This window comes from Glycine max, chromosome 15, assembly GCF_000004515.6.
Source record: "Glycine max cultivar Williams 82 chromosome 15, Glycine_max_v4.0, whole genome shotgun sequence".
Classification (NCBI taxonomy): domain Eukaryota; kingdom Viridiplantae; phylum Streptophyta; class Magnoliopsida; order Fabales; family Fabaceae; genus Glycine; species Glycine max.
Genome location: NC_038251.2, coordinates 3,689,358 through 3,709,806, shown reverse-complemented (window position 1 = coordinate 3,709,806; position 20,449 = coordinate 3,689,358). Strand labels below are relative to the sequence as shown.

The 20,449-nt window shown below is 30.5% G+C and overlaps 2 protein-coding genes and 1 non-coding gene across 3 annotated transcripts; all 3 read left to right on the top strand.

Annotated features, from left to right (window-relative positions):
• Positions 1–2,390: 2,390 nt before the first annotated feature.
• LOC100306561 (uncharacterized) lies at positions 2,391–3,700 on the top strand. Its single transcript, NM_001249835.2, is given in 1 exon segment — positions 2,391–3,700. A coding segment is annotated over 1 exon segment (444 nt). The 5' UTR covers positions 2,391–2,449; the 3' UTR covers positions 2,894–3,700.
• A 2,778-nt stretch (positions 3,701–6,478) lies between these two features.
• LOC100818838 (uncharacterized protein At1g10890) lies at positions 6,479–11,575 on the top strand. The gene is made up of 5 exons (XM_006597260.4): positions 6,479–6,825; positions 7,068–7,302; positions 8,419–8,634; positions 10,534–10,753; positions 11,130–11,575. Exons 2-5 carry the CDS (start codon positions 7,166–7,168, stop codon positions 11,394–11,396), a joined length of 840 nt encoding a protein of 279 aa, XP_006597323.1. The 5' UTR covers positions 6,479–6,825; positions 7,068–7,165; the 3' UTR covers positions 11,397–11,575.
• A 4,691-nt stretch (positions 11,576–16,266) lies between these two features.
• MIR166J (microRNA MIR166j) lies at positions 16,267–16,434 on the top strand. The gene has a single exon (NR_048877.1). It is a non-coding gene; the product is annotated as a microRNA MIR166j (primary transcript).
• The last annotated feature ends 4,015 nt before the right edge of the window (positions 16,435–20,449 follow it).

Genomic DNA, 20,449 nt, shown 5'->3' with positions numbered 1-20,449 from the left:
GGGATAGTATTATGCAACTGCAACCTAAAATTCTCTCCATTTTAAAAATTTGATTATTTACGGATTTTATATACAAATTAAAAAATATTTAATTGGTACAAATTTAGATTAAATTATCCACGTTATTGTTTTAAAATTTTCTATACTATTTCTCATTACTTCATTTATACAATATCTCATTACTATTTCCACTGAGAAATAGCATTAGTACTCCACTAAAAATGATCTTAATAATCAACAACGTATAAAAGTATAATTGATTTTTTTTATAAAAATACATAATAAAAATTCTAAAACAACTAAAGTTTTTTAAAAAAAAAGCCAAAAAAACAAAAAATTTTGAAATGAAAAAGGATTAATTATGTTTTTAATATCTCAAAATAAATGGTTTATCTTTTAGTCTCCAAATAAAAATTTATATTTTTTAGTCTTTCAAATTTAAAATAATTCTTTTCAATCCTCTCCTCAAATTAAAAAAATATTTTTTTAATTCTTCAAATTCTGAAGCAAGGATCAAGAAGAATATTTTTTAAATTTGAGAGATTAAAAAATGCATTTTTATATTTAGAGAACTAAAAATATATACCGTCTAATTTAAAAGGAGTAAAAACATAATTAATGCAATGCATAAAGTAGCTTTGAACTTCATAGTTGCCAAGCATGCAGTAGCAGAGGTGAGTCTCGTGTTGATTGGTGTAGAAGGCCCAGATGGAGGAACCAGTCCCCTAGGCAACATTCCAAAGTAGATTGTTGTTTGAAATGAACTTTGCGATTGCAAACCAGCAGCACCATATTCCACTGCCTGCTGCTGAAAAGCATCTAAAGGAAAAATGAAACTCAAAGTTATCATTAGAATAAACACAAAGATCAACAGCTGCATCTCCTTCGCCATGCTTTAATTTATTGCTTCTCTTATCTTATCGTTGTTGTCTTAAATAAGAGTTATGAAATCACTTGTCTTCCCAATAAATGATTTTTCTTAAATATTTTCTTCTTTCTCTTTTTAAGGTCGTCGGTTATTTACTTTGGAAAAAAAAAGAAAGATTTTACCTTCTGGATTATACCAAACTTTATTTTCGTATAAAACTATTATATTTTATCAAATACCATTTGTCACTTTAGACCATTTTTGCTAAGAGGCATCATAATCGACCGTAGCTTCCACACTTAAATTATATTTTAGCATCATAAAGGGAATTATTTTACCGTAAGGATCAGAAATTTTGAGAAATGAGAACACATCAAAATTTCAAAGTGACGGTCCCACTCTCCCACTATGATTAAGATTCCCCAACTAGGGGTAGATAGGAAAAGGCATCCTCCAAACCTTATCTGAGTCATAGAGAAAGAAAGTAGGGCGATTAATCCTTACCTTTTTTGTAGATAAGATAGAAAAAAAAGGAACTTCAACGGTTCATTTCCAAGTCCTTTTTCACAGCAAAATTAATGACGTCCACTTCATGTAACGTTTAGCTGATCAAATAAAATAGAGGATTTCTGTTTTGTGCTTTTCATTCACAAGTTTGATGAACCCATAAATCCAATATTGTAATAAAACTATACAATTCCTTGTCATTTCTTTAGGAGGTATCATATTTGAACACCTAATATTTTTAAATACTTTTCTAACATCATTTTTTTTATTTTTCTTCCTATCATGTTATATCACTTATAATACCTATTTTTTTTCTTTTATCACTCTCTCTTGTGTCAATTAACAGGTTAGATGTTCAAGTATTTTTTTCCTCCTAGATCCTCATCCTTCCCACCTATTTAAAAAAAAAATTAAAATAATTAAACCCTACACCCCATTATTGTTAGAATGAATGGATGAGTGAAAAGAAGAGAGGTAGAAAAAAAAGATAAAAAAGAAAGATTGAGACGGTCTGATATAAGTTTAGAAGTTAAGGTATCTTCGGCCAAAAATACATGATAGGTTTCTTAGAATAAGGAACGATTCTTTGTTTTTCTTTTTGTCATTGGAGCAAAACCAGTTAACACGATAAGTTTCTTAAGTTTTGTCTTAAATATCTTAATTTTTATCTTATATAGGTATAGCATCTCCAAAGTTTCTCAAGAATAAAAATAATTTTTAAGCCCAAATTCCAAGAGAAAAGAGAAAAACATAAATAAATAAAAAAATGAATTGTTTAGTATTTTTTATCATTAAAATAAAACTGTATATATGAGTGTCTTAAATATAATGTAATATTATGAGAACCACCTAAATTAATTTAATATGTTTTAAGACAAACAAAATAACTTATATTAAGTTTTGGCTATTGTACATGCCCTTGGAAGCATGTGACCTTGTGGAAAATTCTGGCCCTAGAAATTCTAACTTTTAAAGGCTAGATACCATGGTTTTATATGCTATATTCCCCACCCACTTTTTTCTTGCACTAAACACACACGCGGTTAGATCTGCTTCTTCACTCCAGAAAGAAAAATGGAAGCTCTGCTCTCCCAATTCACCTTCCTCTCAGACCAGGCCCTACAAGACAAGAACTTCGATCCTTCGACAATCGAAGATCTAATGAAGCTGTTCGAGATCGAGTCCTACAAGGCATGGGCAGCAGCTGAGCTTGAGCAAGAGAAAGAGGTGGAAGAAGCAGAGGCTGGCATGGAAGAAGCTGAGGAGTACCTTGACTCAGTGATGGAGAGTGCCATGGATGAGTTTAGACGCTTTGAAGAGGAGCTAGAGAGGATGTCAAAGAATGAAATGGAAGGCTTGGTTCAAACTGCTGAGAGAGCCAGAAAAATGGGAAATTTGATGGAAAAAGGTGCCTCTATTGCTTCCAAGAAGTATATTGAGGCTGCTCTTAATTCAGCCACTGCTTCCATGAAATCAGCTTGGAAAGGACTCTCTTCTGGAAAGGTTCATCCTTCTTAATATATGATATGTATTCAGTTCAGGTTAAACCTGCTGCCAATAAAATATACTTCTCCTTTACTCTTTATTGTTATTTTCACTTCTTAGTTACATTTCTGCTTGGAAGGTAGGAAATTAATTAGATCACAATTGTACTACCAAAATTGAGATGCTGGAGAATATTCAGCCAAAAGTGGAAAGAAAAAACAGATTCACTGTTATTGATACATGGAAATCCTCGATGTTTTGGGTGGATCCATACAAGGCTTATGATTCAACCAGCCTAATTAATGTTGAACATTATTCAGTAATGTATTTATGAATTCACATGTTTGTTGACAGTAGGTATTGCTTCTTTGATCCTGATTCCTGGACTAATAGAGCTGAGGAGACAAAAATTTCCAATTTCCTCACTTCTTTTGGGCGTTTCCTGCAGATTAAATTGTGTTTCCCCCCCATGAATCTTCAAGATTTCAATTGTGTTCTAAAGCATGAAAATGAATCGTTTTTTGTTTTCAGATGTGTCCCTAGACCCTAATCCCATTTCCACTTATCTCAATGAAATGTTGAGTCTTGATTTACTTTAGTGTGTGCATAGATTTAAGCAGTAGTGTTATGTGACCGAGTAATGAGATGTTAGCACATCATTTTTTGTAATCCTCACCAATCCCAGAGTTCCATGTTCTTACTGGCACTGCAATGAGTCAATGACTTTTGCTACTGGTCCACGAACCTATCTCCTCCAAAGATGCAGAATTGTTACTTGTTAGCAGCATAGAGCTAGTGGACTTGCCACAGTCATACTCAGCTTCATGTTAAGAAAATGTGTATCCAGCTAGATGATTGATATTTTATATATATGCCTTCTGAGTTCTGACACTGAAGATTTAAGTTCCTTTGCACTCAGCCAGCTTTCTTGTGCAATCCATGCGCCTGGCCCTGAATGGCACAACTTACAATAACATTCACCTCCATATTCTTAATTCAGGAATCTAATAAGTAAAACTATCCTATTCTGAATTTTAATATTATTAATTTCCTCCATCAATTGCTGTAAGATTCATTTTATTTTCTAAACTTTTAAGATGTCTACGCGCATTAACTTGGTAAATTCTTATTAGAAGATTCGGTGGTATATATTCAAATTCAATCTTTGGTTTGGAAGCAGTGTGGCTTATCCCTCAACTCAAGGGATTTTCTTGTTGGGAAGTACCTCGATACAATAGCTTTACCCATTCGTTCTTCCTCTTGTTTATCAACTCTTGTAATCAACCATGAACAAGAACAAAGGTCATTGAAACATATTTATCAGGGGAACTTATAATTGTTGATTATTAATTTGGATAACTTAGGTAAAAATAGGATAAAATAACGACGAATTTGGTTATTAATTTCATGCCTCCTTGGCTACGCAACAACCAAACATCCCATGTGCCTTTGTAAAAGTATAGATATGGTTGATGATGTCGCCACTCATATCACATACAGGAAGCATTATTTTCAGAACGTTAAACAAGTCTTCTTCCGTAGAATAAAAGGAATTTTATCTGGATTTTGTATATTGGAAAACTAGGGTTTAAAAACACCGATCGAATAATTTTTAATGTACAATAAAAAATTAATCTCCGTGGCGGAGGATGGAATTAAGTTGGGTTATTTGGTAAGTGGAAAAAAGAATAGAAATAATCTTAAAAATGGTAGGGCTCATTCTATTTTTTCTTGGTGAAAAACTCATTCTATTTTAATCGTTTGATAAGAAGAAAAGAGAATAAAAATAATCCTACTTATTTTACTCATTTTTTTTATCTCTCATTGTCTTTTTTTTTTCTTCAATCAAACTTGTTTCCACTTTATTTTTCATTTATTTTCATTCACTTTGTTATTTTAATCCTTTATATTCTCTCATCTCTACTATATCAGTCATAAGACTTCATACATACCACTCACTCTCTTGTCACTCAGCCAATTTTAATGGGTTAATCAAACAGTTTTAAGAATAAATAATATATGCACATAGTTTTGTATTGATTGATTATTCATAAGAAATGGTATAGTTAATCATTTAGAATTTTTTTGCCAAAAATTTCCCATTTTCCAATTATTTTTTAATATTTTTATTATTGAAAAATTGACTCACGTTTACATTTAGTGAAATTTAATATTGAAATGTCATCTTTTTAAATAAAACATTAAAAAAATGCATATGGTAGAATTGAATTATTTAATTTAAATAAAAAAATAAAATATAAGAATTTTAAATTATTTCATTTAAAAAGTATTTTAAAATGAAATAAGTTTAATTAAAGTAATTAAATTACCTTTCATTTAAATTTTAAAACTCTATATAAATACTACCTAAAGAACTTATTTAAATAAATTGGATTACTAAATTAATTTCTTAAATTGATTTATCTTACTAATTCTTTTGGAATTGTTGATAAGTATTGTAATTTTTCTAACAATCTAGATTAACTTTAAATTGATCCGGAGAGAAATAGAGAAAGTTGAGCATTAATGCTTTGTTTCCTAGGGTAGAAATGTGGGGGAAAGAAGGAAGGGAGAAAAGAAATAAGTGAGAAATAAATAAAAAATGAAATTGTTTGATTGTGTGAAAATATATATAATAGAGTAGTACCCTATCTATCTCTGGTATGCATGAAAAACAGTTGAGAAGATACATCTCTCGCATTTTGACCGCTAGAGTTATGCATTAAATGATTTTTTCCACGTTTATTAATAATTTAAAATTGTCATAAAAAATAAAAGGTCATGTTAGTCTTCAACATCTTTTTTATTGAACAAATATATCACTCATCCTTTATTTAGAAATGTAAAACTTAAAGGACAGATATGTAATTGTATTTTTAAATAAACAAATAAACCAAAAGTATTTTTTCTCCTTCCAACGTCTTTGTTCTTGCGTAGGGATAGCTGGGTTTTTCCACGAACCAGTACATAAGTCAAGGATTGTATTTTTAAGATTCCAAATTAATCCTCAATCTCAAGTTTTTTATAATTACGGTAGTATTAATTAGTAAAAGGTGCAAAACAAAACTTCAATTTTATGCTATCAAAAATAATTGCTTAGAAAAAGTCACCATCAATAAAGAGGAGATCGGTGGGGCTTCGAACACCGTAGAATTGTTGTCGGTGGAGTCTTTGGTTAAGATTTGTCACTTGTAGGTCTCGTTGATGGAGATAGTAACGAAATCATGGTGTGGCGATGAAAATGTGGGAGAGGTCAAATGAATGGATTTTTGGGTTATTTGATATTTTTTTAAAAGAACAGAATTACAAAATTAACCTTTAATTTATATATTTCTAAATAAAGGAAGTCTGATATTTTTGTCCAATAAAAAAAATATTTAATGCTAACATAGACCTTCTATATTTTAAGTGATGAACAATTTTCATAAACAACTGATTTTCACACATTATAACCGATTGCTTGTTGCAAAAATCAATTCACAATGATTTATTTTATTCTTTTTCTATTTCTATTAAACTTAACATCTATATTTTTACTTTATTTCTCTTCTTTCTAAAAAAAATAATAAAAGAAATATGTTTTTATGTATTGGTGTTGGGCTCATAATTCGATAATCTAATAGAACCCAAAGACTACAATACAACGGCCCCCCCTTTTTTTTTAAGCCGAAAACTATTTTTTGGGTCTTTTTGGTAGAACGAATGTCGCGTTTAGAGTTGGAAAAAAAAAGAAAAAATGGAAAATAGAAAATAGAAAAAAGTATTTTGGTCCACCTTCCGTCTTCTATCGCCGTTGTCTTCCTCCATCGTGTTAGGGTTTCCACTTTGCAGAGTTTCAATTTACTCTCATTATCACATCGCAATTCCTCCGTGTTTCTGTTTTGATAACTCGCAAATATTCTACTTAATAGCCCGACATCTCGTTCCCTGAATACTGATTTTGAGCTTTCCCCTGATTTTTTTAGGTGAAACCTTGTTCTTAGTTTTTTTTTTTTTTTTAATTTTAAATTCATGCCGCTTTAAGAATTGAGTTGGTATACGAGTGACCCATGGAGCGGTAGCCTCTGTGGCTTTTATTTTTATGCATTTCAAATTTCATCACTCATTTTTGTTTTGATGATCATTTAATAACTTCATAATCAGTGTGATGCACTTTTAAGTAATTCTTATCTTAACTGGTCGATTTATATTGATATGTTCCTTGCAGGGAAACAAATTATTGCCCCTTCCTTTTTTCCAATCATCTCCAGTGAAAAAAAAAAAAAAAACTATATCTGAAGTTTATTGGGGATCGGGTATTGGGAAATGCCTCGAGACTTGTCACGATCCCGATCGCCTCCCTATAGGCGGAGGCATTCACCATCTCCTGTGGGACACAGGTATAGCAGGAGGAGCAGAAGAGACAGAAGCAGATCTCCTTATTCGTCCTACTCTTACAGCAGGTGACCCCGTTTATATGTTTATTTGTTTGATATATTTTGTAAATTATTTGCTATGTAACTTAAACATTTTATTTATCTATATTTTGTTGCTGTTCTTTTTTATAATGTAATTGTAAACTGTACTCGTTGGACATACCGAGGACATTAAACAGTTATAATATTTGATATCTACAAAATTGGAAATCTGGATTAGACTTGAACTTGAGATCATGGTGAGGGTTATGTTATTGACTTGAGAATAATAATGTATAAAACAATGTGTTTTGGCTTCCTTTTCCCTCCTATCCATTATGTTAATGCTGTATTTAAATGTCAATTTAAAAATAAAATGATTTTCCTTGGTCGTGTATTTTTCAAGAACTGACTATTTTTTTGTTTGAAGAAATGAACATGGCATTTCCAGGATTACAGAGCTATGGTATTTTAATGACCAAAGCACGTAGGTCAAAGTTGAATCCCATGGTTGATAATGCTTGTTATTTAAATTCAATATCTACTTGATATTTGCTTATGATTCACCTTCTCTTTTGTATATGCTCAAGTGAACAAGAATGGACAGTTAGATTTCTTTTATTATGCCATTTGTCTTCTTCTGTTGAGCTCCTTGAGCCAATCAACGGGATACATACTGTTTTTGCTGGATGATTGATATTGATGATTTTCAAGTATTTGATGACCTTGCCATTAGTATCTGGTGATGGTGTTGCTGACTTTGTAAGACTTTGTATTGAGTTTCTTTCTTTTGTGGGATTTCCTACTTATATGTGGAGGCAGAAACTCATCAAAATAACACATATAGAGCATAATTTAGAGAACAAGATAGGATATATGCTATTTGTAACAATAAAAAAGATCAGTTTCTTCCCATAACATGGGAAGTGAGGGATATGAACAGGTGGTGGGTGCTGATAGGGTGTTTTTTCATTGCTCGATTGTGACATTTGCTTCTTCATGTGATAAAAGATGGAGCACACAATGGTTAATCTTAGCAATTTCTGAGGTAACTGTACATGTTTTTGTATTTAGTGTGCTAGATGGTGGGAAGCATTTATATTCTCTAAAGATAGCTGTTTAGTTGCTGAGGTTCATTGCTTATGATCATTTGTCATCATACAGGCGAAAAAGTCGTTCTATTTCACCAAGAGGTCACAGAAGTCCTTCTACAACTCCAAGACGTGGTAGAAGCCGATCTCCATCTGCTAAACGATACAGAAGACATAGAAGTAGGAGTTCCTCATTGTCTCCTACTCGTAAATCTTCCAGTCCAAGTCTTGTGTCAGTAGAGCACAAAAGTGCCACTGAAAAACAAAAGAAAGAAGAAGAGAAGAAAAGGTAGATTAAATGGTTATAATTTTTTTCTTTAACTCTAACTTTTCTTTGCTTTTCCTTGAGTTATGCTTTAAGATGGAAATCATGGATAGGTTCTTCTGGTTTATGATGAGAACTTCTGGCTTTTATGCGTAACTTATAATGTATTGCTAGAACTTTGGAACACTGGTGCTATTAATGGGCATATCTCCCATATGAAAAAGGTGCATATTATCTTTAAGACACAGACTGCCTGGAAAATTAGGGAAGGAAGGTTATATTGGTAAAATTTTGTAATTCTTTTTTCTAATTTTTTGGTGAAAAAGTTCTAGTCTCAAATGTCCCATCTACATATGTCTATTTCAAATATAGGTATACTGTATATACCAGTGTTTTAATAATGTTCTGATGTCTATTGGTTTATATTATGATTAATTTCATGTTGCATAGAACATGTTAGATATATTACAAGACAGTTTTAATAATGTTCTGATATCTATTGGTTTATGTAATGCTTATTTTCATGTTGCATAGCTATATTGTTTGATTTATGCATTTCTTTTATCACTTTCAGTGTCAAATTACTAAGTTATTCTGTTTATTAGTCCATAAAAGTTTTTACATCATTGGTCCATTTTTGGCATGTTGCCACTTCTATGCTGCTTATTGGTTGAGGGCTTGAGGGTTAGAATATTTACTCACATATACTACAATTTCAATCTTATGAACCCTCCTTTCTCTGTCTTTACTTTTGATGCATCAATTAACTGACTGGATGTCCTAGTATTCATTATACTGGCATGTTTGGCTCACTTCTGATTCAACTGGATGTCCTAATGCTTTATGCTTTCTTTCTTCAACTGACTAATATCTCCTTTGAGGCATATGATAATATGAATAGTTGAGTCGAGAAGAAGATTTTTCTTCTTTTTTTGGGAGAATAAGAAAAACTGTTAAAAATATTTTCCATAAAAGAAAAAAAAACACTTGAAGTGGTTATTTTGTGCATAAATATGATAGTTTAACAATCACTTGACTCATTGTTGTTTATTTTGGTAAATACTTTTTTTAAGTTTTACTTTTTTGTTCCCATTTGGTGGGGTGGATTGGAGCCTTGCAGGGAAGTAGGAGGATACATGGTTATGGACTTGGTTTTTATAGCACACACTCTCAGAAAAGATTGACCTGATCCTGACTCACCTCCAAGGGGGTCTAGTCATCAGGTTTATGAACTAGATTGCCTTCAAATTTTTGTTAGGCTGATTCTTTAGATGCAAAGTCCATCCCTTGTTGTATTTCAGTTATAATTTTGACCTGACATTTATTAGTTTAAATCTCTTGCTCTACACAATAAATATTATTTTTAATAGGATGAACATATGGATTGATTTAATTGTTTTGATTCTTCTGGCACGTAACTAACAAAATAACTTGACGCTTCTTCAAAACTAACATGTCAAAGATGTTTAGTGTAAAAAATTTTAGGTTTTCCATGACTAGTTTTAAAACTGCAGCATGTTACTTGAATTTCTTCTTCACAGGCTTGTCTGAAGAAAGGTACTGCTATAATTGGACTTGTTATGTTTGATGATCAAATTGGCTGCCTCATTTATCTACTGTTCACCAGTTTTGAAACTCATTTGTTTGGATCAGGATTCAATAGAGGTATGCCTTAAAAGCATAACCATTTATTAGTGCCATTGTCATCATGGAGGTTAGTTTGCCGTTGATTGTGGTTTTCTATCAAGTAGTTTAGGAAAGGGTAAACAGAAAAAAGGGAGAAAAAAATGCAGAAGACATGTCTCATGTCTATTGTCCAGTTTATATGTTATCTGCCTACTATGAAAAACATCCACTTATGTGGCATTTCCCCCCGGTTCAAGAGGCCATTTTTCTTGCTTAACAATTTGTATGTTTTCACAGGCGTCAACTAGAAGCAGAGTTGAAATTAATAGAAGAAGAGACTGCAAAGAGAGTTGAAGAAGCAATACGTAAGAGAGTTGAAGAAAGCTTGAAATCTGAGGAGGTTCAGGTGGAGATTGAAAGGCGGTTGGAAGAGGGACGGAAGAGACTTAATGATGAAGTTGCAGCTCAACTTGAAAAAGAAAAAGAAGCTGCCCTTATTGAGGCTAAACAGAAGGAGGTATTTGTTTTAAATCACTTCATCCTCCAACTCATTCTTTTTTGTTGTGACAAGCATATGAATATCGCGATGGGTTGCTTATTAATTTGTCTTACGTTCTCTACAGAACAAGACCAAGATAAGTGCCATTTTAGGGTGTGGTTTAATATTTTAATTCTTTTGATATTCTGCCAGAATCGTCAATTTGTTTTTACCTTGTTTGATTTCCATTTAACGACAAAACGAAAAGGAGCTAGTTTTAGTCAGACTATTATGTATTTCTTCTTCCAGTTGCTGGTTCTGCAGTGAACTTCTAGCTTTCATGTTTTCTTATTTTCATTGGACTATGCCGGAAACCATTGGTAAGCCTTGTGATTGTGTTTATGTTGATCTGCAGGAGCAAGCCCGTAAAGAGAAAGAAGATCTTGAAAGGATGCTTGAGGAGAACCGGAGGAAGGTTGAAGAAGCTCAGAGAAGGGAAGCTTTAGAGCAGCAAAGAAGGGAGGAAGAACGATATAAAGAGCTGGAAGAGATGCAAAGACAGAAGGAAGAAGCCATGCGAAAAAAGAAACAGGAGGAGGAGCAAGAACGTCTAAACCAAATAAAGTTGTTGGGTAAAAACAAATCCCGACCAAAATTGTCATTTGCTTTTGGATCCAAATGACCATTGGCTTGGGCAACCTGTGTCTATTTATTTAGTCTAAAGTGTGTTTGGGCTTAATTCCCTATTTGTGTCTGTAATTTGAGGAAAATCAGGAAATTATACACAGCCTCCTCAACTATAATGTGACAGCGTTGTTACCGTTTTCAGTTTGCATTAGATTTCATTGTTTATCATTGCCACATAATTCTCCATTCATCTTTTTTTTCCGATGTTGTGAGATTGAGAGGAGAGACCTGGGCCTAAGATGAGAGAAAGACTAGGGCAAATTTGTCATACCTGAGTTAATTGGGCTTGATATTGAAAATTGCATTACGGACAGTAACAGACGGGCCTGTTTGGGTAAGCTTAATTGGGATAGCAACATTCCTGAAGCCATCATCGTTTGGAACGGGAACCATGAAGGAAAAAAAAAAAAAAAGGGTGTTGCTAGGTGCACCAGCACTTAAGGTAAAATGACGAAAATACCCTTGATTCGTAAGCCATTTAAGCTGATCCATAGAAACCTTACGTATCAACATAAGACTTTTACGGATCATGTTGATCCGTATTGTTCCGTAAAAGGCTTACGGATCAAGTTGATCCGTATCAATCTTACGGATCAACTTGATCCGTACGATTTACAGATCATCCTCACACACATCCATCACAAATGCGAAAAAAATGCAGGGGCAGTTTTGGTATTTTAATTAAATGCTGGGTGCACCAGAAACAATAAAAAAAAACTAAATGAAACACCCACCCACATCCACATACATAATTGCTTATAATAATGTATTTTTATTTAATATTAATTTATCATTTTTTATTTTCATTCTTATCAAACAACTCAATTCAAATGTTTTTTTTCTTCACTTTATTTCTCTTTGACCAAAGAACTTTTATTTTCACTTTATTTATCATATATTTCTCTTATTTTCTTTTTTCATCTAGTTCAGTTTCTTTCCTCTTTTTTTTCACAACCAAACAAAGTGTAAACAAATAATTTTGTTAACACAAAATCTTAAAATATTGTTGTAAAAATATTTAATATATTAAAAATGTAAAAGCCTAATGAAAACTTTTTAATAAACAACTTCTGTTTCCAATATCTTTGTGGTATCTAAACTGGGGCCGAAAATCTAGTTAGAAATTGAAATTGGGTGAAAGTGTTGGTTTGAGGAGTGAAGAGTGGTAGTCAGAATGAGGAGAAAAGTTATGGTGTCCCACATCCACATGTATCATCATTAACGTATAATTGCCGTGGCCAGTTTAGCCAGACTCGTAAAACCAATGGAAAGACGCCACGTGACGAGACAATGTACGTGGAATATGGTTTGGTCCCCGGGCCCCGCCCCCCCAATGCAAATGCTGCAATGCATTCAATTCAAGGTCGTGCTGCCCAATGCTGTCGTCTCACGTGGATCAGTCCGGTCCTTTCAATGTCGTTGACTCCATTTGTCCCATTGCTCTGCCTCATCTACTACATTTATTATCCTATCCTCACATCACCGCCACAAATGCTAACCTCAAAAGTTTAGTATTGCTTAAATAAATATTTTTATTAGATGAAAAATTATGTTTTTTTTATGATTTATATAATAAATATTTTTTAATTATGTAATCAATGCCTACAGATATTAGTTATTAATTATTTTCATTGAGACATTTGTTAATAAACAAAAAAAATTTATTGAAAGGTATAAAATTATGTTATTTATAATTTTTTTACTTCTTTTATGATTTTTATAATAATTTTTTTTAATTTCTTAATTAATATCCTAAGAACATTGATTAGTCTCGAACTCATCTTATTTTCCCACAAATTAATTATACTCTTCTTTATTCGAAAATTTAAGATTATTAGTACATTGGATTTTCTTTAATTTATAAATTATTAGGAGAAATCTATACTAAGAATGATATTTTATAATGAGTCCGATTGTGATGCTTTATATTTGGATGATGAATACGATGAAAGAAAGAAAACAGTAGTATTATATTTTTAATTTTTTTTTCAATACTTATTTTATTATCATATTATTGGATAAAGTTCACACGAGACTCATTATTACATTAAAACTTCCATCCTCAGATCTTCTTTAGTGTGTTATTAATATTTATCTTATTTTTTAATCAATTTTTTATATACTAGGTGGATAATTTAATGAACAAAAATAAAAAAGTCTCTATTTAAATTTTTTTTTATCATATCATAAAAACATAAATTACTTTTTTAAACTATTCCTCAATTCCTTTTGTTTATCATCTACGCTTTTTGTTTCAAGAGAAAAATAGGAAAAGAAAAATTAAGTCGAGCAAAAGAAAATAAAATATACAATTTTTCTTGTTTAGTTGTGAAAGAAAAAGAAATGTGATACACACATAACAATTTATATAATATTATCTTTTATGTCTATGGTCATTTCATCTTATTATACATTATATTTCAAATTTAAATTTATCACTTTTTTCTCTCTTTTGTTTGTATAATACTATTGTGACAAACTAACAAAATGTTGATATTGTGACAAACTAATGGAGCATTAGGTTATCACTTAATGAATCTTCACTATATGTCACACAATTAAAATTGGTTATTTTACATATATATATAATGTTATCTTTATTAAAACACTTAATTATACATTTTATTATCCAACTGTTTTATTTGTATATTGTCATCAAATTGTATATATTTTTTTTCACTCCATTTGTTGATATTCTAATAAAATTAATTGAATGTTGATGTGTATTAATGATATGACATTACATGATGATATGACAATATTAAGTGATAATTAATATTATATTGATATGCTATTTTTTTCTAAATAAACCAATTTTTATATGGCATTGTGGTAAGGAAATTAAGTTACATATTTTACTATCATTTTTTTAATTTTTTCATATTTTATCAATCAACTGTTTCACACATTCTATCATTTAATTTTTTTTCCACTCATTTTATCATTCAACTTTTAAATTTATGCACATTTTGTATCTTACATTATAATTGAACACTTTTATCTTGAATGCATATAGTATTTGATTTTTTATGCATATAAGCATCAAACATTAAATATTCTACTAAAAAAAACGGTGATTTTATTTTTTTATAAAGCGGGGAAATCTAATATAGTATTATTCGCTTCTATATTCATATAAATATAGTAACAAATTCAACTATGACTACTTTTAGAATATTTTAAAAATACAATTTATTTTGCATGTAATAATTAAAAATATCAAATATTAATTATGTTCTTTTTAGAAAAATATTAATTAACAATAAATAAATATTATTCAATTTTTTTAAGATTTGTAAGAATATATGAGTATAGCTAATAAAATTTATGAATATTATACTGTGATATATTGCACACAAAATAAAATTAGTTTCTTACATTCATGTACTTTGAAATGTATCATATACAGTCCCTTTAGTTGATTATTTTTAGAATTTTATAATTTTCACCTTGAAATATATTTTATTTGGCATATAATAATTAACAATATCAAATATTAATCATGTTCTTTTTAGACAATTATTAATTAATAATAAATAAACACTATTCATATCTTTTTTAAGATTTGAAAGAATACATGAGTAAAGCTAATATAATTTATGAATATTATACAGTAATAAAAATTATATTAATTATACTGTAACATATTGTACACAAAATAAATTTAATTTCTACATTCATGTACTTTGAAATGCATAATACAGTCCCTTTAGTTGAATTCAACAATTGGATCTCCTACAACGTATAATGTATTTTGTTTTTTTTAATTTTTTTCTTCCTTTCCTCTTTTCCTCTTCTTTATAACATGTAAGGCTTATTGTTTTTTTTAGATAATTACATAGTACACGCATCAAATTAAAAATTCTAAAAACAGGCCAAAAAAAAAAAAACTTTGCATTTATGTATTTTAATTCTAAAAACAGGCAAAAAAAAAAACTTTGCATTTATGTATTTTTTTAAGAGAATTGCATTTATGTATTAAACACCTATAACAATATGTATATATACCTTTTGAAATTATGGTATAGAATACATAAATTACTTTGAAAAGGGAAAAGAGAAAGTTTGGCACTCAAGTTTTAATGACAAGATCGAAATTTTAAATATCTGAGATTCGGTGATATAGTATTATGCGATCCTAAATAAGTAGGGATGTAATTTGATAAATATTTTCTCATGTAGTCATGACACAATCATGAAAATATAAGGAGTAAAGTTTATCTCTAGTATTCTTTCACATTAACTTTGGCTGTATATTCTCACAGAATATTTATAAAAGATGCGAAAGTAATTAATTAAAGAGTGAGAGATGACCGTCAAGAAAGAGAGCGTTGATCACACGAGCCAATAGAGGCAACGTGAGCCCTTAATCACGCCTCCTTAATTAACAACAATTAATTGTTAATCTTTCCTTCGCCCGCTGCATATCACTGATGCCAACTGGATGCATGCATATGGATGGGTTAGGTTTTGTATAAAAATATAATATGATATGATGATTTCACATTTCTTATGGCTTATGGATGCAGGGGATGTGTTATGTTATGTGATGAAAATAATTAGAAGAGAGAGACATTAATTGGGTTATAAAAATAAAAATAAAAAGGTTAGGTTTTATATATATGGGTGAGAGTCTCCTGTGCTTTTGCTGTCTCTTTCTCTTTCTCTATCACTGCTTGCTTTAGCTTACGTTCTGTATCCATTTTCCTCTCTCTCTCTCTCTCAAACTCGGGTTTGTGCTGAGAGAACCAAGGGTTTCTTCCCTTGCAGAGAAGAAAATTTGGTTCAGATCGAAAGTTATACATGCATGGTTTTATATATTGTTCTTTCATCTTTCTCAGATATGGTTCGAAATGAGAGATTGGGGTTGATGGGAATGTTGTTTGGCTCGAGGTAACTATGCATGGTCTTAATTTTGTTCATCTTTGAAGCTTTAATTTATGGGTTTCGATCTCTTTGATCCCTTGAAACAAAGAAAGCTTTAAAGGTTGGATTTTGAGGCTTTCTCGGACCAGGCTTCATTCCCGTAAACCTTATCTCTCTCTCTCTCTCTAGAGATCTTCTCCCATGGATGGCTTATGGTGGTAATTAATTAAGGTGATGCCAAAACAAGACTCTTGTGATAGTGCCTACTTGTCAATGATGAAGTTAACATTCCTCTTGTTTGTGTTTGTAAATTCAGACATTGCATGGGACAAAACTTGAAACATTTGTCAAAAACTCTGTTGAACAAGATGCCTTTGACCTTGTAGTTGGTGCTTTGTTTGTCATCTTTCTTATGGCTCCATTATACTTATATATCTTCATTTCTTTCAACACCTCTCTCGTGAGTTAATTTAACGGTTGAGACTTGAGATTTGTGCTAAAAGGATCAGGCTCCAAAATCTTTATATTTTTCTTGGATTATGATTAGTGAGTGATTGATATTAGTTTTTTTTAAGTTAAATAATATGCGTTGAGAAACCCAAGGAACTTTGAAATTTTGTATTTTGTCAGTATATAGGTTTCCCAGCTGTAGCATCTTTAGGGTTTGAGATTCGTAACCATCTTTACTTCCTGTCAAGTTTCAGTCCAAGTAGCTGGCTTCATTTTTTTCAGGTAATAACATATATTTCCTTTCTCTATACAATACTTCTTCACATACATCTTTTCATAATTATTAATTTGTAGTATTATTTTAGTTTGTGACCAGAGAAAAGTGCTGAGAAGATGCATGAAGTTAAGATCAATGGATCTAAATTAAAACATAACAAAATGGGCGACATAATATATACATTTCCTTTCATTTGTTGGTTAATTATCCCCTCATCGTTTTTCTTGCTTGTTTCTTTCAATAAGAGGCAAGAGAGGGAGGGTGGTGGTGGTGGTGGTTGGGCTTGGAAAATTGTTATTTCTACCAACATTTTAAAAAATGTCAGTAACATCAATTTCAATCACAATATCAAGCCTTGTTGGCGATTGCATCTTGTGGTGACATCATCGGTCATATTTATCCACAATGTCAAGAATCACAACCACACTTTAAAACCTTTATACAAATTTCCTAAACATGATTCAGTTTTTGTTTGTTGTTGAATTTTTTATTTTTTATTTTTCTGTCTCACATATTGATTTTTTTTATTATGGATCTTATTATCTCCAAAACCTAGGTAGCCAAAATTTATATAAATTTATTTGCCTTATTGCCTATGTGGTTTACCAATCTTTTATTGGCTTCGTTGCTCTTTCAAAGCTTGAATATGGGGGATATGTACTACGTAGGAAAATCTCGACTATAATGACCAACAATATATATTGAACCTTCATAATGATCATAATGACCAATTAATCCATCCTTCAACAAAATTAAGTTAATCACGTGAGACCATCAGACCAACATATATTCTGCCAATTAATTAGCATCTTATATTGACTGAACTTCAAGCCTTCAATTAATTACGCCATTAACATGCATGCCTGGACTATAAAGATAGATTATTCATTCATCAGTATCTCAAACTAGACTAACGTGTGTTTAAAATAGATTCATGATTAGAAAAAATCAATCGATTTTTCATTTTTCATAATGAAAGTTAAGTAACAAATAATCACTTTTACTTTTTTATGGATTTCGTTATAATTTTGTAAGATAAAATCACATTATAAGTAAAGCGGCTATAAACTTACATTCATTGTAGTTCACTTAAACAGTGAGTCTTGTGTGAACTTGTGTCTCATCCCAAAAATAACCAAATTAATTAATATGTTTGGAAAGTTAAATTTAACCATTAAAAATGGAATAATATCATATCATAATGTGATGTTGCACATGGAATTCTTTGTTTCAAGTCCATGAGCATGAGCCGCGAGGTACATCATCGATCACAAGGATGTTGTTACCTTGCAGAAGATGCAGGTACTTTTTTATTCCTCTCTGAATGCAGGTTCAGAAAGCAGGCCTTTTAGGTGGAAAAAGTTGTGGAAAAGAAAAGAAAGATCAATTTACTTCTTGCTTTTTTTTTTTAATCTTATACGGTGATGAAAACTGTGAATGTGATTCTTTTCGAAATGAATGCATGTATTTATCACCATGGTCTTCCAATTTTTTCAATGTTTATAGAATTCAAACCAAAGAAGTGAAGTATATATACACATTTTACATTTTTGTTTCACTTTATTTTAGCTTTGACGTACGGATTACCTGAGCTATACATATGCCTATTCGTGCTTCCAATAAATAGAGGAAGCTGAGACATACCACGTGATAATTGTGTAATCATTTCTTATTAATTACTGTATCTGATTCTTTTTTTCAGGCCATTTCTAATCTAAAAATTCAAATGTTTGGATCTTTTTGCACAAACAATAATATATATGCAATTGTGGCCTTAGCCTTTCTTTTTCTTTTCTTTTTTAAAAAGAATTGGAGAAGGATAGTATTACATAGATCACTACAATCTTTCAAAAGAAGTTCTAGTTTCATAGAATTGCCGAATGCTATCAAATCATTTCACCCAATTATTGACACGAATTCATCAAATGCAGGGTTTGGTTTCACATTAAATTCTCTTGAATCATAATTAATGTGATTTTAATTAGGTAAATCTTTCCATATTTAGTATCACGGAATTGATTTTTGATTTACAATTTTGAACTAACTTTAAATAACTTTTACGTCCACTTAAAAAAAATTACATTTTTACTAACTAACTTCCTTTTATAATAAAAATATCTACATATAAATTACATCATTTTAAATTTAATTAAACAAAATTAATTTGATTTTAATTTTAATCAAAATTAATTTGATTAGCCTTCATCCTAATACATCATAAATTTCATATGTTGGTCAATGATAAACTATAAACTCAATTTTGTTAACGTTAATTTAAATACACTTTAGTGTTATAATTAAAGAGTTGTATTTTAAAGGAAAAAACATGTCATTTTGTTTTCCAAACTAACTTCCTTCATAGTAAGTTCAGGATACCATATGAGAAATAATACTTATTCAATAAATTTACAAAACTTATTTTACAATAAAGAAAAACTAAGAATAAAAAGAAAAATATGAGATAAAATAATTAATGAGATGAGACAAATAGAAAATATTTTATTATAAGAAACATTATATAAATAATCTATCTCTTAATGTTGGGTCTCCCTAAACCCCGAGATTGCTCCTTGGATTGCCAATATTATATTACGGTTGGGCTGTAAGTATATAAAACTAGTCCAGAAAGCGTTTCATTTGCAAGTTTTCTTATTCAAATGGTTGTATGATTTAATTTCTTTCGGTGCCTTTATTACTAATTTTGAATTCTGCATCGAGATGCGTTTCATATGTATTCGATAGTTTATATATTATTGGTAACGAGCTTTGCAGAAAGGGGTACTACATATTTAAGAATAATGTTTGTTCTCAGCTCTACGGTGGGTGTGAAATTAGTAGAGACAAGAGAGGAATAAAAAAGAAAGTGAGAAAATGTGTGAGATGAGATAAATGATGCTATAATGGAAAAATAAAGAGAATTACAAAGAAAAAAAATGTGTTAAAAATTAAAATTCATATTTAGATCAATTTTGTGAACTTTTACGTAAATTTGAATTATATCGATCATATGATTTTATGGAGTTTGCTACAGAACAGACACATATATCACATGCTAAATGGTTTGGGCCCCTTCTTCCACTGAAATAATATCACATGCACACAAATAGAAAATGTGTTTAATTTAAAATTATTTAATCGTAAAATTATTTTTTATATTAACTGCACCTTACCATTTTAATTTTAGATTGCGAAAAATCCTAGTCACAAGCTTCTTTAAGTGGGAATTCTTGATTTTGCATCTTAAATGTAACAACGCAGAGTTTTAATACTTCCCATTTTCATTATATTAACTCAAATCACTACTAAAATTCCTACCCGATTTAATCTAAATTAATTAAATGCTCAATGTAGTATCCAAACATCGATGGTCTTAGGAAAAAAAAAACTAAGAATACTGTTATACAAAATTTAGAAGCAGTTTGAGAAATTGTTTAATATTCATTGGTGATATGCAT